General features: G+C 43.5%; 7 protein-coding genes across 8 annotated transcripts; 4 read left to right on the top strand and 3 right to left on the bottom strand.

Annotated features, from left to right (window-relative positions):
• Positions 1–39: 39 nt before the first annotated feature.
• Pp4-19C (protein phosphatase 19C) lies at positions 40–3512 on the top strand. 2 transcript variants are annotated; one of them, XM_064683698.1, is made up of 3 exons: positions 40–178; positions 461–1373; positions 1447–3512. In XM_064683698.1, the coding sequence occupies exons 2-3, from the start codon at positions 580–582 to the stop codon at positions 1574–1576; spliced, it is 924 nt and encodes a 307-aa protein (XP_064539768.1). In that variant the 5' UTR covers positions 40–178; positions 461–579; the 3' UTR covers positions 1577–3512. The 2 variants fall into 2 exon arrangements, with proteins under 2 accessions (XP_064539768.1, XP_064539769.1); XM_064683699.1 differs by having other exon boundaries at positions 89–178; positions 458–1373.
• On the bottom strand, positions 3357–4175 carry Obp19d (Odorant-binding protein 19d). Its single transcript, XM_064683706.1, has 4 exons — positions 3995–4175; positions 3847–3935; positions 3656–3792; positions 3357–3584 (listed from the first exon to the last, which is right to left on the bottom strand). Exons 1-4 carry the CDS (start codon positions 4134–4136, stop codon positions 3506–3508), a joined length of 447 nt encoding a protein of 148 aa, XP_064539776.1. The 5' UTR covers positions 4137–4175; the 3' UTR covers positions 3357–3505.
• Positions 4176–5956: 1781 nt separating this feature from the next.
• Obp19c (Odorant-binding protein 19c) lies at positions 5957–7059 on the top strand. The gene is made up of 2 exons (XM_064683636.1): positions 5957–6550; positions 6626–7059. Exons 1-2 carry the CDS (start codon positions 6230–6232, stop codon positions 6839–6841), a joined length of 537 nt encoding a protein of 178 aa, XP_064539706.1. The 5' UTR covers positions 5957–6229; the 3' UTR covers positions 6842–7059.
• A 1263-nt stretch (positions 7060–8322) lies between these two features.
• Obp19b (Odorant-binding protein 19b) lies at positions 8323–9189 on the bottom strand. The gene is made up of 3 exons (XM_064683692.1): positions 8988–9189; positions 8694–8916; positions 8323–8625 (listed from the first exon to the last, which is right to left on the bottom strand). The coding sequence occupies exons 1-3, from the start codon at positions 9166–9168 to the stop codon at positions 8541–8543; spliced, it is 489 nt and encodes a 162-aa protein (XP_064539762.1). The 5' UTR covers positions 9169–9189; the 3' UTR covers positions 8323–8540.
• Positions 9190–9350: 161 nt separating this feature from the next.
• Positions 9351–10065, bottom strand: Obp19a (Odorant-binding protein 19a). The gene is made up of 3 exons (XM_064683690.1): positions 9937–10065; positions 9702–9869; positions 9351–9619 (listed from the first exon to the last, which is right to left on the bottom strand). The coding sequence occupies exons 1-3, from the start codon at positions 10048–10050 to the stop codon at positions 9422–9424; spliced, it is 480 nt and encodes a 159-aa protein (XP_064539760.1). The 5' UTR covers positions 10051–10065; the 3' UTR covers positions 9351–9421.
• A 3421-nt stretch (positions 10066–13486) lies between these two features.
• Positions 13487–14063, top strand: LOC135429404 (ATP synthase membrane subunit K, mitochondrial). The gene is made up of 2 exons (XM_064683693.1): positions 13487–13717; positions 13780–14063. Exons 1-2 carry the CDS (start codon positions 13655–13657, stop codon positions 13903–13905), a joined length of 189 nt encoding a protein of 62 aa, XP_064539763.1. The 5' UTR covers positions 13487–13654; the 3' UTR covers positions 13906–14063.
• A 1222-nt stretch (positions 14064–15285) lies between these two features.
• LOC135429401 (ras-associated and pleckstrin homology domains-containing protein 1) lies at positions 15286–16582 on the top strand. The gene is made up of 2 exons (XM_064683689.1): positions 15286–15452; positions 15514–16582. The coding sequence occupies exons 1-2, from the start codon at positions 15396–15398 to the stop codon at positions 16405–16407; spliced, it is 951 nt and encodes a 316-aa protein (XP_064539759.1). The 5' UTR covers positions 15286–15395; the 3' UTR covers positions 16408–16582.
• The last annotated feature ends 415 nt before the right edge of the window (positions 16583–16997 follow it).

Below are 16997 nucleotides of genomic sequence, written 5' to 3'. Positions count from 1 at the left end.
GCTGCAGAGTTGACACCGTCGACTGAAAATCGTATAACAATCGATTGGTTATCGTTTGGCCGCCACAAACTACCATAAAGACGTCAAGCGTATCATGGTTCATTTTATTGTCGTGAGCGTGAGTGCAAGTGCTTTAATAAAACAAAAGATTTAAAGAAATTGCCGTATTTAATTTGGGGTAAGTTTGTTTTATACACATTTTAGCGGGCTTAAAATGCAGTAGCCGTAGAAGCGGCAAACGCCGAATGCTGGCAAATACCGCGCGCGCGGCAAAAGCTAGCCACAAGCCACACAAACACACACGCGCGCATTAACACACACACACACACACAAATGCAGATGATGCAAAAAAAAAAACACAAACAACTGTGCAAAACCTATTTTAACGCCGCAAAACAAACGACTTGTGTTGTTTAATGTTTTAGTTTTCTTTATATTGAAATCTCTTTGGCAAAAGCAGCCTGGCAAACGCGCGAACATTTGCGCAGGGCGTTCAGTGTGGAAACAACACTCCCCGGCCGCCGACTATCCCCGTGACGCTGCAACTATTGTGTTTTTGTTGTCGTCTTCCCGGCAGCCATGTCCGACTACAGCGACTTGGACCGCCAGATCGAGCAGCTAAAGCGCTGCGAGATAATTAAGGAGAACGAGGTGAAGGGCCTGTGCGCCAAGGCGCGCGAAATACTCGTCGAGGAGGGCAACGTGCAGCGCGTCGATTCGCCGGTGACCGTCTGCGGCGACATCCATGGCCAGTTCTATGATCTGAAGGAGCTGTTCAAGGTGGGCGGCGATGTGCCCGAGAAGAACTATCTGTTTATGGGCGATTTTGTGGATCGCGGCTATTACAGCGTTGAGACATTCCTGCTGCTGCTGGCGCTCAAGGTGCGCTATCCGGATCGCATTACGCTGATACGGGGCAATCACGAATCTCGCCAAATCACACAGGTGTACGGCTTCTATGATGAGTGCCTGCGCAAGTACGGCTCGACGGCCGTCTGGCGCTATTGTACCGAAATATTTGACTACCTCAGCCTCTCGGCCATTATCGATGGCAAGATATTTTGCGTGCACGGCGGTCTGTCGCCCTCCATACAGTATTTGGACCAGATAAGGAGCATCGATCGCAAGCAGGAGGTGCCGCACGATGGGCCCATGTGCGATCTGCTGTGGAGCGATCCCGAGGATCAGACCGGCTGGGGTGTATCGCCGCGCGGCGCCGGCTATCTATTTGGCTCCGATGTCGTCTCACAGTTCAATCGGACCAACGACATCGACATGATCTGTCGCGCCCATCAGCTGGTCATGGAGGGCTTCAAGTGGCATTTCAACGAAACCGTGCTGACCGTCTGGTCAGCGCCCAACTATTGTTATCGGTAAGTGGAGCTCTGGCTGCCATCCATCATGCCGGAAACTTTGTTATCTAATCTGCTTTCTCTTTTGGAACAGCTGCGGCAATGTGGCTGCCATTTTGGAGCTGAACGAGTACCTGCATCGCGACTTTGTCATCTTCGAGGCGGCCCCGCAGGAGAGTCGCGGCATACCCTCGAAGAAACCACAGGCCGACTATTTCCTCTAAAAATGGGGATGCGCGCAGCCAACACGAAACCAAGACAAACGGCACGCTCCGCACGGATGACCTGATCGGACACTCACCCGGAGCGCTGCATCATTGATAACTGCCTGCCTGCCTCAAGCAACAAGAAATTAATCAATTATATACAACTTGGAACCCTTAACATTTAAGGCCTCAGCGACACAGACACACCCACAATCCACATAAAGTACCCAGCCCCAGGATTCCGAAAAGAGTTTCAACATCCCTGCACACTCATTTTTATTCTCATAGCGATTCAACCCAATCCAATCCATTTTCCAATTACTTTCTAAGCATATATGCACATATATATATATATATAGATAATTAAGACGTTTTTTTTTTTCTTCTCTTATTTTAAATTCAAATTTCATATATTTTTTATTGCTCATTTTGTCGTGTGTCTTTTGTACTCTGTCTAGCTGTCTAGCTGATTAGCTGATTTACTATTAGATCTAGAGCGCTGCACGCAACCGAATCCCGGCCCCTCCCCAGCCCATTAAGGGGGGCGTGGGCGTGGCTTCTGTGCATAGTGCAGTCATTAGACATAAGCCCTAACATATAGTCCATAAGCAATAATAATTATAGTTCTCGAGTCAGTTTCAGGCAAAAAACAAAAAAAAACAAAAAAATAAAAATCCCTCTCGTCCAACGTATGCAAATGGAAACCGAAATAATAAAAACAATAACAAATGCATTGTAATAATAATAATTATAAGCAATTAAGCAGCAAACCCAACAGCGTGTGAGGGAATATGTTTATTCACGTTTTTGCACGCCACACACACATATATATATATATATATATCTATATATATTTATGAAGCATATTTAAAAATAGAATTTGTAAGCTAGCGCGTATTTAAAATCTAAACGCATTTTTTCTTCTCGCACTCCGCCAAAGGAGCAGCAGGAGACTTGGCAGCTTGGCTTCTTAACTCGGTGGACCATGTCAACTAGCTCTCTCAGAGTCCTTGATAGCCCATGTCGGGCAGTTAGCTAAGATAGAGTTCCTCTAAAGTTTAGGTCGGGCCTGCTTATAGTCTTAAGAGTCAGCAGCTCAATCGAGCAGACTATATATCTGTGTATCTATAAGACTTATCCGATCCCATAGAGGATATATATACGTATTCTTGTTAAGCATAGAGGATACATATACATAGAGGATATATATAAGTATAGATGATACATATACATAGAGGATATATATACATAGAGGATATATATACGTATAGATGATGATATATATTCATGGACGATATATATACACAGAGGATATATATATTCATGGAGGATATATATACAGAGAGGATATATATACACAAGGGATATATTCATGGAGGATATATATACAGAGAGGATATATATACATAGAGGATATATGTACAAAACGGATATATATATTCATTAAGGATATATATATGAACATCTTGTCGCTTTCTATGTTTAAAGCTTTTACGATTTAAAGCGATCTTGCTGAAATCTGGCATAGATCCGTCCTTTTGTTGCAGGCAGTTGTTTGTGCTTATGTCGGAGTAGGGCGGATCGGCCTACTATATCATATAGCCAAAGTGTAATATATTTTTTGTAACTCCTAAGGGAACAATTTGTCGGTATTGTCAGATTATTCAAACTTCCCACTTAGTTCTACTTTCTTGTTAATAACTAAGCTGTTTTCTGACGCTCTGAGCAGGGTATTTGCGCAGTCGGTTGCAATCGGCTGCTATCGCCACTTGTGCCACGCCCCTAAAACAATTCCAGATGTGTTCTGCAGTTGGCGCAGTTTATTCGCATGCACTTAGGAACTAGACGCATATATTAAAATAATAATAAAAAAAAAAATTAAAGACAATTACGGATCACATATATCAAGGGTCGCTTGCAACATTCCTGCCGCAAGGGGTTTGTCCTTTAGTGCTCCTCCAGCGGGAGGCCGTGCTCGCGCATATGCTCCACAATGCAGCTCTCATAGGCAACGGCCGCGTCGCAACTGAGTTGAAGGGAATGAGAAGAACATGAATTAGCTAAAATCTTGGGCAGATTTATGCGTCGAGCACTCACTGATCCTCGGGCACCTCAATGGCCTCGCACTTGTCCACAATGTCAGCGCCGGCGGCCTCCTTATCGGCATCATCCTTGCTCATGATCTTAACCAGCTCCAGGGCGTGCTCCTTGCTTAGCTTGCCAGCGTCGTCCATCTGAAAGGAGAATGTGTGTGAGATGATTCTCTAGCTTGAGCAGCTGGCACTTACAATCTCGAACTTCTTTAACATGCAGGCGCGCAGGCACTTGCTCTCCTGCGACTCGGCGGGCTCATGCTTCATCATGTGCTCCACATCCTCTGAAATATGGGGAGCATATTTAGTTGGAAACCATTTGAAAATAATTTAAAGTACGCACCATCTGTGGCGCCCGTCTCCGTTTTGCACTCCTGGGCCACTTCATGGGCGTGCTCCTTGTTGATCTCCTCGTGCGGCTTGGCGGAGACGGCCACAGCGGCCAGGACCACGACGAGCATTGCCAAACAAACGAAACGCGACATGTTGCTGTATAACTTGGATGTGATCTGTGGAAGCCGCCAGCGTTTTATATAGTCGTGCATTTGTAAGTCATTTGCCAACCGATTTGACTTGGCAGATTGCGGCGACGTCTCCAGCTCTGGGCCAAGTGTCAGCTGGCGTCAATTAAACGCAATTATGGCCAATTGCCATGGGATGCAATTGCACTATATGAGCAGCACATGACACTCGATCTGGACGAGCAGCGCCGGAGATGCCCTCCGTTGGGCGACGTGTGAAAACGCTGCCGCCGACCCGTCCCTTCCCCAGCTCCATCTCTCTCCCACGGCGCTAGGCTTTTCCTTTGTTAATATATAATTACGATTTTAATTAGCGACTAACATGAAATCAAATCAAACTGGAAATGTGAGTTGTTAAATGCCGCAGCACCAGAAAATCCCAAATACTATGAAAAGCGCTTACAATTTTCTGACGGCCGACTCCATGACAGACAGGGACAGCAACAGTTGACATGAGCTGGGTCATCAATTCGACTTTTCACACTGATCAATAAAAACGGTTTGGATTTACATAATCCAGCAGCGTGACTTGACTAGCGAATACCCTGCAAATGCCAAGAATAAGAACAATTTTAACACACAGCAGTAAAAAAATTTTAAATTTGCACCAAAAACTGCAATATTTCGTATCTTCTATGTCTGTTGTGTGTGTGTGTGTATCAGACTGCGAAAGACAGCGCAAAGGCAAACTGTAGAATTACAGTAAATTTATGATGCCCGCAACCGGCATACATATGTAACTATGTAAGTACATACACATGCACATACAGTCAACCCCAAAATCATGCGAACAGCTCAATCTTAAAAACGCCTATACATATAAAAAGAGAAAAGAAAAAAACATTCAAACAAGATTAGAATTAACATATCGCTAATTTTCTTGAAGGCTGTCAAAAAGTCACATATGTACATATGCACATTGCATTTGAGTGCTGCCCATCACGTTCATTGTGAAATGTATACATAATTAATAGCCAATAGACAATGCATAGTTAAATAGAATATAAATTTCTAATTTTTGCCCAATGAACATAAATATTGATTAGAACTTAGTATTTTGTAATACACATTTATTTGTTTACAACCAATAAATACATTATTGAAGTTGTTATTATTGCATGCGCATATTAAGCCAAACACGCAGTCTCCCTGTCTCTTTCAGACTTTTAAACCATTCCACGCCCCAGCAAATTGTTCTCTTTCTCTCTCGTGTGCTTAAATCTGAAACTCTGCACAATTCGAACATATTTTAACTGTAATATGTGTACCTTTTTATATACATACATAAGAATATTGATGTTCCGTGCTGCCCATTACGAAAATTAATTAATTAATTAACAAACGAAAAATATTCAATTTGTTTAATAATATAAAAGTTATATAGAATACAAAACAACAAATAGGCACTTTTTTGGCTACTATAAAGTCTTCGTACACCATACTGTCCTAGCACTTAAGCTGCGTACGAAATGCAAAAAAGGTAACGGTAGTTTTTGTAAGCAACTTCATATGCGTGTGTATGTATATGACAGCAGCGAAAAGCTGATCCCGTTGATATGCATGTAAATATGTACATGACACATACATACATACTTTCGTTGAGTTGCTGTTCCTTGCTTCTTACTTTATACAAATTCTGCGTTTGATCTTTTTTGTTGAAGTGTTAGAGTTGAAAAGTGCCAAAAAAAAAGAATACAATATATGTACATACTAATCATAGTTCTGATAGTTAATAACACTGCAATTGCAAATAAACGACGCACACATACAAACATACACATGCATATTCGTATCTTTGCACTTGTATTCGCATACAAACATACATACATACATATGTACATGCAAATGCAGTCATTTGTTGTTAATGTGCGTGTTTTTAATTTGTTTATTTGTGATTTGTGATATGTGGAATGACAATGACAATGACAACGATGCATCTTGAACTTGAGCCACGCCCGCTTTGTGGCGTCAGCGCAATTGGGCTTAAACGTGGTGAAGGTTATTCGGCTGCAAGAGTTCCATTATAAAAGCCCGTGTAGACATATTGGCAGCCACAGATGAGCGACAAGATGATGATTTACAATACGCTGCTCTTGTTACTTGCATTGGCCGGCTGCAGCTGGATGCAGTGCGTCCGGGCACAGTCGCAAACGCCGGGCTTCGATCTGAGTCGTCTGTTTGGTGCGCGCAGCAATGAGCCGCTTTCAAAGCTCATCGATCGCAATTTGCCAGAGGTTCAGGAGATAATTGACCGCACCAAAAATAGGTGCCTCAAGCAGCTGCAGATGTCGGCGTCGCAGCGCTCGCTGATCCGCGAGCCGCGCCCCACCGAGCAGGAGAAGTGCCTGGTCGCGTGCGTCCTAAAGGGCATTCAAATTGTATGTAAATGTGCTTTGTCTAACGCCCCCCTCTCTCACTCTCTCTCTCTCACTCTCTCTGTCTCTCTCCTGCAGATGGACAGCAGCAGCAACAAGCTGAACCTGCGCCGCGTCCAGGAGCTGACCAGCCAGGTCACCGATAACAACAAACTGGCCGTCACGCTGAGCTGCAGCCTGGCCCAGAGCTGCAATCGGGCCGTCAGCACCCAAGAGCCATGCGAGGCGGCACATCAGCTGAACCAGTGCATCGGCCGGCAAATGCTGCGCAACGGGGTCAAGCTGAGCTGGTGACCAGTGTTGCCAACTGCCGCGACAAAAATGTAGCCAAAAATTGTTCAAAAATAGCTGAATCAGCTTTCTGAGGCACACATACGTATGTATATCCCATGTTTATAATTAAATAGGATTTTCGAAAAAGAATATAATATATATATATACGTATATATATAATGTATATTTCCTAATTCGCATATTCAACTTCATATAAGATATATAAATATATATATCCTAATTCAAATAATCTACTATTTTTCAAAGCGAAATTATATATACATCCCATGTATATTATAAATAGGATATACGAAAAAGAAATATAGTATATATATAATATAAATATTAAGATTCAAACTGAATATATATATATTTAATATATATTTTCTTATTCGTTTATCCTACTTCATATAAGATATATACATATGAATATATCCTAATTCAAATAATCTACTTTTTATATATACATAATAATGTATTAATCATGTTACCTCATGATTTGTTTTCATTTACTGTACACTTCTTGTGATCACATATAAATTTGGATCTAAAAAATGTTCTGATCAAGCTTATATTGATATCTCTAACCATCCGATCGGCCTCAAACTCACTTTCAAAGATCTGTGAGCGAATTTATTGTATAGGTGCCACGGGCAAGGTCGGGTCGGTAAACCCTCATATATTCGATGTAGACATAGGTCAAGATTTCCCACTCCCGTAACTCGGTCAAAACTTAACCGATTTTCATAATGTTTGGGTTTTTGTTCATGGCTTGGCCTCAAGACCAACTTTGGTATTTGAATCTGGCAAAATTTTTTTTGGGTCAAGAATCATGTTACCCTCAAATATCATACCCATAGGTCAAAATTTTCCGGCCTCAAACTCATTTTCAACGATCTGTGAGAGAATTTATTTTATAATTCGCGGGCAAGGCCGGGTTATACCCGCTAGTAGTTTATTTTGATGTATGTTATGTCGTTTTGAAAATTAAATTGTACTCCTATACTACTTCCCTTTTGATAGGAAATCAAATAGATTCCATGTCGTATACTAGACAATTGAATATATGGGCAATCCCCATAGAATATGCATACTCTAATGCCAAGCTTTGTATATATCTAAAAATATTTGGATAGAGATCAAATGTGGTCCGCAATTTCGCTACGACATGCAATATTTTCAGCAGAACGGCAATTGTAAATTACAATTTAAATTGTTATTATAAACATTTAGAAAATATAAGATAGGCCAAGGTTTTAACCATAACCTGGCCTTATGCATGTGGAAAACCGAGTTGAACTGAGCCAAATCTCTAGCCAGGAAGCTGGTACGAAGCGTAAACCGAACCACCCTGATTGTATCAGTCTAAGCTCTCTGGAAACAGCCAAATTAAGCTTGTAAATAGCTAAAGTGCCTCTAAGTCCAATTAAAATCCCAATAGCGCCCCATTAACGCCCCAATGGCGCCCCATTAGCGCCCCAACCATTCAATTAAGGATAAGCTAGGCTTTACTGCTGCTGCGGCTGCTCGCTTTATTCGCTTGTGCATGTCCAGGAACCGGGACCGCGAACTCTATAAATGATTACTAATTGAATTGAATTAAGTTAGGGCGTGCGTGTGCCAAGAGTTAAACAAATATCGAAAAAAGAAAAAGAAAACACAACAACACAAACATGCTGATAAGCAAAAGGCCAGGCGTAAGAATTAGGATTGGACGCGTCTACTCCTTGACGTCGGGTATCTTGTAGCCGGCGTCGCGCATCTCGCTCAGCATGCACATGGAGATGCTGTGGGCCACCTCGCACCTGGTGTGTGAATGGGAGACAAGGATTAGCTGGCCAGTTGGACGCTTGGCTTCGGTTTGTGGACTCACTCGTCGCTTTGACCGCTGCCGGCCCGATTGCATTTGTTGACAATGAGCTTGGAGTCGGACTGCTTGTCGGAGAACATCATATTCATCATATCCAAGGTTTTCCACTCGTTGAACTCGGTCTTGCCCTCGGGCATTACCTCGAACTGCTGCAGCATGCAGCGACGGAAGCATTTGCTCTCATGCGAGGCATCCTCCTTGTTCAGCACCATCTCCTCGATGTCGCCTTTTTTTTTGGGGGGGGGGGGAGGAATTCAGTTGAGCGCCTGCGCCTGAGTTTCGGCCTGGCATACTTACCGCGCTCCGGCTTGGGGTCACAGCCCTGGCCGAAGGGCTCCACCAGCTCGACCACTTCGTTCAGCGTCATGGAGGCCGCCTCCTCCTCCTCCTCGGCATGGACGAGACTCAGCCAGGCGCCGGCACAGGCCAGCAGCAGCAATGTGCTCAACCAGGTCTGTTGCTTCTGCTGCTTCATCATATCGAATTGTGCTCACTTGGACGCTATTTAACCTGCTCAGCGCCAGTTCAGCAGCTTTTATAGGCAAGCCAACAAATCGCAATGCCCCGATCGACATGGCCATGCCATGTCGCCAGCAGAGATTGATCTCTGTGGTGTCAATGTGGAAACCAATCAAAATGCGCCACAATTTACAGTTCAAGTCGAATTTTTATTCATAGGCACGTGACCAACTGGAGCGTGATATATAGACACATATGTATATGTATATATATTAGGGAAACACGAAGATGTCAATCTTGTCCCGGAAACAGCTGAGCAGCGCATGCGCCGCATCGCAGTTGTTCTTGATCCCGGCGGCGGCGTCCTTGCACTCGCCGATGCCCTTGCGATAGGATGCCTTATAGCTGTCCGGCATCAGGAGCTCCACCTGCTTCAGCGTTGACTCCATCTGGAATTTGCCCTTCTTCATCTGCGCAGAGAGAGAGAGAGAGAGAGAGAGCGAGAGAGAGACGGTCAGAAGGATGGATGGGAGCAGGAGGAGTCGTGGTCACCGTTTGCATCATTTCCATGACACAGTTAATGTAGCATTTGGCATCCTTGTCGTCCGGCAGATTGCCCTTCTGTATGCCATCGGCTATCTCCGGCGTTATCTTCGGAAACTTGGGCTGGCAGACGTCGCGCATCAGCCTGCCGGCGGCCCACATCTGTTCCTCGGTCGCCTGCAAAACGGACAAATTCACTTGTAGAGTTCCAATATATATAGAGCAAGACAAGGTGTCCACATACACCCGCCCGGCAGAGGGGCAGACCCAACAGCAGCAGGAGGCAGCAGCCAAATAGTAGTTGTGGATATCTCATGGCGCCGACAGATCCAGCCAATATGTTGCTGACAGCCAGCATTCGGTCCACTTTTATACCGATATTTGCATTGATATTTAAATGAGCCCTTAGTCCAGCCCAAGTCCAGCCCCCCGGCGGATCATTAGTGGCCTTTAATAGCATATATTTGTGGCATGCCAATGGGCATGTCTGATTGACCGAGAACAAGGACTGGCCCATTGTTTTGGGGCACGCCACATTGGGGTAGGGCCAACACCAGCCGCACAAGCCAAGCGATCCACGCCCCATAGTTAAACGCCCATCATCACCAGCTATTCATCAGAGCTCCGTATCTCTACATGGAGCCAGACACATATGCACTATAATTAATTACCCACGTCTCTGGTTACGCCACTCGTCACTTGCCGCTCTCTCTCTCTCTCTCTCCCTGTCTCTCTCCCTGTCTCTCCCTGTCTCTCTCTCGTTCGCTTTCCCTCGCGAGTATTTTAATTAAGTTGCGCACGCGAGGGTCAACAAGATCTCCGGGGTTCAGATAGCGTTTGCAACAAGCGAACTCCGACTGCATTCACATTTCACATACATCACATTCGTTTCATCTGAATGGAATGACGCCCAGCTGAAAGAGTCGATTACCAGTCAAGTCTCCCAAGGCCTTCGCTTCCCGACTTTCGAATGCCTCGATATCGTCCAGAACACCTTACAATGCAATTCTTACTGCGCTTCTCCCTCTGTTTTGTTTTTTATATAATTTTGCTTCTCCCGTCACGTTGATAGACAGATATCCTAGTTTCTCACTCCACATTGATAAATATCCTGCTTCTCCCTTCACACTGACCTAGATATCCTGCAGGCTTATTAAAAAGCTTCTCCCTCTTACTTAAACTCGATTTTAAGGGTAGGTATACTAATAAGTATTTACTCGCTTCTCGCTTCGCTCTCAATTCTTCTTCGTTTGCTTAACGCTTCGTTGCCCGCTTCACTTCTTCCTTTGCTTCTCACTTCACATTGACCTAGATATCCTGCAGGCTAATAAAAAAGCTTCTAGCCTCTAGCTTAAACTTGATTTTAGGTATACCAATAAGTATTTACTCAGGTTTACTGCTCGCTTCGCCCTTCTCTCTGCTTCTTCGTTTGCGTGCAGCTTCGTTGCCCGCTTCTTCCTTCACTTGAACCAAGACATCATTTAGCCATATTAAAAACCTTCTCACTTCAGCTTAATCATCATGTTTATATGTTTTATAATAAGTATCTAGTTAGATTTGGTGCGCTTCTCGCTTCGTTCTCTTTGCTTCCTTTGCCTACAGCTTTATTGGCCGCTTCGCTTCTTCCCTAACTTTTACTTTTAGATATGCTTTAAACATTTTGAAAGCATTTATTAAGTCAATGAGTTTCTCGCTTGGCATTTCTTAACATTTAGTTTTGCTTATTGCTTTGCTTCTCCCTGTATTTAGCCATTTGATTGCTTGTGCATATTGGGAAGGAATTATTAATGCTTAATGCGCTCCTCTGCTTCTCTCTTTACGTTTAACTTTGCTGCTTCGCTTCTTCCTTGGCCTTTAAGCAGACATTTTTGCTTTGCTTCTTTTTGCAGCTGAATCTTTGCTTTTCGCCAAGCTTCTTTGTTTGCTTCGACCAAGTCATTTACCAGAGGTACTTGCCCGTTTCTCGCTGCATTTTCAGAATTGTTTACTTCGCTTTGCTTCTTTTTGCAGCTGAATCTTTGCTTTTCGCCAAGCTTCTTTGTTTGCTTCGACCAAGTCATTTACCAGAGGTACTTGCCCGTTTCTCGCTGCATTTTCAGAATTGTTTACTTCGCCCTTTCCCTTCAACTTTACCTTTTTCTTTTGCTTCTCCCTTCACTTCCTCCTTATACTTATCCTTTTTCTTTTGCTTCTCCCTTCACTTCCTCCTTATACTTATCCTTTTTCTTTTGCTTCTCCCTTCGCTTCCTTATTAAACTTTATCTTTTTCTTTTCTTCTCCTTTCGCGTCCTCTTTAAACTTACGATTTTCTTTTGCTTCTCTCTTCGCTTCCTCCCTTAACTTTGCCTTTTTCTTTTGCTTCTCCCTTCGCTTCCTCCTTTAACTTTACCATTTTCTTTTGCTTCTCCCTTCGCTTCCTCCTGCCGCTTCGCTTTGCAAATCGCTTCTCTAATAGCTCGCTTATTGCTCAACATTTAATCGCTTCCATTCACCTCATGTCCAGTATCATTTCTGGGCCGATGAATGAAGTGCTTCGGCCTAAGTGCTATCTATTTGCCTAATGAGCGTTTTAGAAATTGCAGGTCTGCATCTATAATTTGGAGAAACAGATATCTATTTGGCATCTATTTGAATTACACAATTGATTGAGAGATAAGTGCACGTGGCCAAATGATATAATAGAATTATTTTTAATACCGCTTACCTGGCTCTCATAATCGCTTAATATATGCCCAATGTATTCTCATTACATTCTCACGATCTACGATTTCAGTAGACATGATTGTCGAGCGAGGGAATGAATTTCGGATTTGTCAGACTTCATTTAATATTCGTTGAAATATTTATTTAAAGTTTATATTTGTTTTTCATTGGTTTCCAGGCGATAAGTTAAATTTTAAGTTTAAATCCTTTTCCTTCTTTTATCTATAAGGAAACTATACTCAAATGGTTTTGTTTTAACTTGAGGGCAAACTTGACTGATTCGGTTCTCGGCTCGAGCCGCTTCCTAGGCTGCGATTCTTGAACCTAGTTCACAACTTTTACAATTTTAAATTGAACAATTCAATCTAATAAGCTTACCAAGCCGACTACAAAATACCCGACGTCAAGGACGCGTCCAACCCTAATCCTTACACCTGGCCAGCATGTTTGTGTTATTTTCTTTCGATATTTGTTAAACTCTTGGCACACGCACGCCCTAACTTAATTCAATTCAATTAGTAATCATTTATAGAGTTCGCGGTCCCGGTTCCTGGACATGCACAAGCGAATAAAACGAGCAGTCGCAGCAGCAGTAAAGCCTAGCTTATGCTTAATTGAATGGTTGGGGCGTTAATGGGGCGCTATTGGGGCGTTAATGGGGCTTGGAAGCAACTTAGCTATTTTCTAGCTCAATTTGGCAGTTCTTAGAGAGCTGAGACTCATTCAATCAGTGTGGTTGGACCAAAGCTTCGAACCAGCTTCCTAACCTGAGATTGGGCTTGTGAACTCGGTTTTCCACATCCAGCTCTAGGTTCAAACCTGGGCTTGTCTTACTTTTTAAATTATTTATTTTAAAAATTTAATTGTTCTTTATAATTGCCCGTTCTGCTGAAAATATTGCAGCTCGGGCATATTTCGATCTCTAACCATCCACCAAATATGGTTGAATAATTCCCATGGCTGAGGCCCAAGTTATTTATACTTGTGCCCTGAGTCTTACTCAAAAGTTTTCTATTAACAAACAAGGAGCTGGAAAATGTCCTTAAATTCCAAGCTCTGACTAAGATCCGAGTAGGCTGTGCTCTAGTATTTTGTGCTGGAGATATACATTGAATATGGCCCATAAATAAAAATTCAACGGAATTAAAGTAAAACGAGTAAATTGCTGGACTTTCAATTAAAACCCGTTCGACAAGTATATATCCATAATATAGATCAAGGAAAGGTATTTAGCACCCAATTCTGTCCAATCTCTCGCGATGTCGGATTATTTCAAGTTCAATAAGATCTTCGATAGCCAAACTGTGCGCGGACGCGCCAACGTAAGTCTCCGTCTCGCATCTTGTACCTTAACTCTTCTCTAAAGCCTGGCTCCAACACACAGGTTGCCAAGGCCACCTGGGCATCGGTGGGACTCATCTATGTGCTGGTCAAGATGCGTCGCCGCAATGCCAAGCGTCGGGAGGCCTTCAAGTACTGCAAGGGCTGTCAGCAGAAGCTGTTCCTCTAACTGTATACACGCATTGTTCTATCGCATGGCCTGGTCCCATCGCCAATTCCCCCAAGCTAGCACGTCATTGTCCCATGAATTCCCCAGAAGTTAAGCGTTAACCAAATCTCTTGTGTTCTGTTCAGTGTTAATAAACTATTTCACATTTCGAGCGACAATCGATTCCAGTTTTCTCGCGGACTATCAAACGCTCCGAGCTTAAACTAGTTGCGAATTATAAATGAATTCTTTTCTTTACTTGTTAAGCCTAAGCCTGCTTCCAAAGGACATGCGCAGAAAAGTAAAGTTAGTAAAGTTGTGCGTATGTTTGCAACATGCACAAGGTTTCTCTCTTCAAATGAATATATATTCGTGTTCAGCATCGATCAGATCGATCTATGTTCATCTACTTCGTCTACTTAGCAATTCCATCAAAATTTGTAGCTTTGTTATATTGCGCATATTTTGCACAATATTAGCTCTGGAGTCATCCAACTGTTGGATCTTAATTACTTTTTTATATCTTCTAAATCGATAAATATCGATTTCTAGTAAGGTACTCTTGCAGACTATAAGGCCTAAGAGAGCTCAAATTTGGTATAAAAGTGCTCGTAGATCATATCCAGCTCTAATTTATTTAATTTTATCGATAAATTGTTTTACTTATCGAAAATCGATAAATATAAATTTTCACAATTACGCCTATTTTCACATTAAAGGTTCAGGAGTCAACCAACTGTTGGATCTTATGGCATTTCCATTTGTAAAAAATCTAAATCGATAAATATCGATTTCCAGTTGAGAAGATTTGCCGATTATATGTCACAGAGAGCTCAAAATTTGTATAAAAGTGCTTATCATATGCAGCTAGAATATACTTTATTTTATTGATAAATTCTTGCACATATCGAAAATCGATAAATATCGATTTTCACTTTTTTCTAAATTACGCATATTTTGCACATTATAACTTCAGGAGTCATCTAACTGTTGGTTCTTAATAAATTTCCATTTTAAAAACATCTAAATCGATTAATATCGATTTCCAGTTAAGAAGATTTGCTGATTGTAAGTCCTAGAGAGCTCAAATTTGATATAAAAGTGCTCGTATGCCATTTGAAGCTGCAATTTATTTTATTATCATTTCATATCGATAAATCAGTGCATATATCGAAAATCGTCAATAATATATTTGATGGTCATCCTTTATCCCTGAGATAATTTTAAAACGTTCGGTTAAGAAACATACAATTTATTTATGAACGAATATTCCCAATCGCATGCATGGCATGGAAGAAGTACGAGGTATCTGCTAGTCGTTCACTCTGCGGTAGACTGAAGCACGCTTGTGTATTTGGTTTTTTGAACCGAGTAGGCAGCTGCTGAATGCTTCATTCGGCAGGTAGTTCAGTTTTTGTTGGACGTTCAGTTCAGACCCGGACCCGGACCCAGACACCCCCTAATACCTACCCAGATAAGACTAAAACCCCAAGCTAATTGCTTTGTCCGCGATGGCCGAGGGCTTCAAGAAGTATTTCAATAGCACCACAATGAACGGGCGTGCGAATGTAAGTGTTAGACCAAGGCAGTGACTCCTTCGGAGCCTCATTCCCCCGTCCCCTCCTGCAGGTCGCGAAGGCTACGTATGCAACGTTGGCGCTCGTCTATTTGTTTTATCGGGTGCGTCGCGGCAAGGATCAGCCGCCAGCTGCCAAGGAGCCGACACTAGAGCCGAGCTGCAGCTGTGACGAGAAGCTGCCGCACTCAGAGATCATTGTTGAGCCGCCGGATCGAGATTGCGCCGTGTGCCGGGAGCGACGACCCAGAGATGATGGCTGCAATGGACACAGTGATCCGCCGCCGCCACCGCCGCCGGCGAGCAGTGCGCCGGCTCGCCGCAAGTGCCCCTGCGAGGATCCGCACCGGCATCTGGACTCGGGCAAGCCGCAGCACACACAGCATCCGCCGACACAGCAGCAGCAGCGCCAGAGCATGAATGCATCGCAATTGGATGAGGCGCATCCGGCGCGTGAGCTAATCTCCCAAATGCAGGAGGCCGCCTCCCGAGTACTGCGCAACGTAATTGGCGCCGTCATGGGCGACACACCATCCGCGGCCAGCGGCGATTGCGAGGAGAACTGCAGCTGTTGTACGTCCAGCGCCGGCGCACCGGGCACGGCAACCGATGTACTCGACTCCGGCGATCAGGTGGAGGACGAGGCCTGCGACTACGAGTCGGACAGCCAGATGCTGAATCGCCAGCGGCGTACTGCGCCCCGCGCCTGCGTGCCCAGCAACACCAGCAGCGACACAGATGACCCTTCCGAAACGGAACAGCCCGAGTCCGAGTCCGAGGCGCAGTCCCAGGCCACGGGGCAGACGCAACCGCCATCGGCGCCACAGTCGCAGCCGCAGTTGCAGTCAACCACACAGTCGCAGTCGCAGCCGCAGCCGCCGACACGATATCGCTGCTTCGACGACGACTTTGCCTCCGAGATGTTCTTTGAGGACTATGAAGAGTGACAGATTGAAGGATTAACTAAGTCAACGCTTGGTTAGCGGGGTCAGGGGTTCGCGGCTTATCCAACTAAATTCTCAGTGAGCACGATCTTTAGTACATTTGGACTAGGCCTGCACATCTACACCAAATACATAGTATTCATAGATGAAGAATAAACTCACCTTTCCGAATCATTTACTATCCACGTTCACATACTTTCGACCAGAAAGAGTCGCTTATATTTCGATAAAACAATTATTTGGGTTAAAAGGCTTCCGGTTGCACTTGAGCTAGCTTATATACACATATACTGGGTGTCTTCTAGTCGTGCACTAACTTTTACCTAAAACAATCTTCGATTTGTTCTCTTCATTTCATTTTTCATTCATTTCTAACCACACAATTCACGCGCTTCACCAAAGAAACCGTTAAAACAGTGTTGGGAAACAAATTGCTACAATATGCTGAAAAAGTTATCGATTAATTGATCAAAACAATTCGTTTAATTTTTAACTATTTGCATTGTTGCTTGACTAAAGAAACCGTTAAAACAGTGTTGGGCAACGAATTTAGCATGGCAAGCGATTTGTTGCGAAAGTTATCGATTAATTGA

The sequence above is a fragment of the Drosophila montana genome, unplaced genomic scaffold (assembly GCF_035044405.1).
Source record: "Drosophila montana isolate Dmon_TW-CO22-7 unplaced genomic scaffold, ASM3504440v1 contig_2666_1, whole genome shotgun sequence".
In the NCBI taxonomy this organism is placed as follows: domain Eukaryota; kingdom Metazoa; phylum Arthropoda; class Insecta; order Diptera; family Drosophilidae; genus Drosophila; species Drosophila montana.
The sequence above is the reverse complement of the archived record's forward strand: the minus strand, read 5'-3'. Positions and strand labels throughout refer to the sequence as shown.

Bases quoted from the DNA above. Each gene is read 5' to 3' on its own strand.
- LOC135429404 (XM_064683693.1), top strand. From the start codon at position 13,655: ATGTCGGATTATTTCAAGTTCAATAAGATCTTCGATAGCCAAACTGTG. The intron at 13,718-13,779 runs GTAAGTCTCCGT...TCCAACACACAG, and splicing joins CTGTGCGCGGACGCGCCAAC to GTTGCCAAGGCCACCTGGGC.
- Obp19d (XM_064683706.1), bottom strand. From the start codon at position 4,136: ATGTCGCGTTTCGTTTGTTTGGCAATGCTCGTCGTGGTCCTGGCCGCT. The intron at 3,936-3,994 runs GTGCGTACTTTA...CCCATATTTCAG, and splicing joins GGAGACGGGCGCCACAGATG to AGGATGTGGAGCACATGATG. The intron at 3,793-3,846 runs GTAAGTGCCAGC...TTCTCCTTTCAG, and splicing joins TGTTAAAGAAGTTCGAGATT to ATGGACGACGCTGGCAAGCT.
- Obp19c (XM_064683636.1), top strand. From the start codon at position 6,230: ATGAGCGACAAGATGATGATTTACAATACGCTGCTCTTGTTACTTGCA. The intron at 6,551-6,625 runs GTATGTAAATGT...TCTCTCCTGCAG, and splicing joins TCCTAAAGGGCATTCAAATT to ATGGACAGCAGCAGCAACAA.
- LOC135429401 (XM_064683689.1), top strand. From the start codon at position 15,396: ATGGCCGAGGGCTTCAAGAAGTATTTCAATAGCACCACAATGAACGGG. The intron at 15,453-15,513 runs GTAAGTGTTAGA...CCCCTCCTGCAG, and splicing joins CAATGAACGGGCGTGCGAAT to GTCGCGAAGGCTACGTATGC.
- Obp19b (XM_064683692.1), bottom strand. From the start codon at position 9,168: ATGATGAAGCAGCAGAAGCAACAGACCTGGTTGAGCACATTGCTGCTG. The intron at 8,917-8,987 runs GTAAGTATGCCA...CCAAAAAAAAAG, and splicing joins TGACCCCAAGCCGGAGCGCG to GCGACATCGAGGAGATGGTG. The intron at 8,626-8,693 runs GTGAGTCCACAA...TTCACACACCAG, and splicing joins GGCAGCGGTCAAAGCGACGA to GTGCGAGGTGGCCCACAGCA.
- Obp19a (XM_064683690.1), bottom strand. From the start codon at position 10,050: ATGCTGGCTGTCAGCAACATATTGGCTGGATCTGTCGGCGCCATGAGA. The intron at 9,870-9,936 runs GTATGTGGACAC...TCCGTTTTGCAG, and splicing joins TGCCCCTCTGCCGGGCGGGT to GCGACCGAGGAACAGATGTG. The intron at 9,620-9,701 runs GTGACCACGACT...CTCTCTGCGCAG, and splicing joins TCATGGAAATGATGCAAACG to ATGAAGAAGGGCAAATTCCA.
- Pp4-19C (XM_064683698.1), top strand. From the start codon at position 580: ATGTCCGACTACAGCGACTTGGACCGCCAGATCGAGCAGCTAAAGCGC. The intron at 1,374-1,446 runs GTAAGTGGAGCT...CTTTTGGAACAG, and splicing joins GCGCCCAACTATTGTTATCG to CTGCGGCAATGTGGCTGCCA.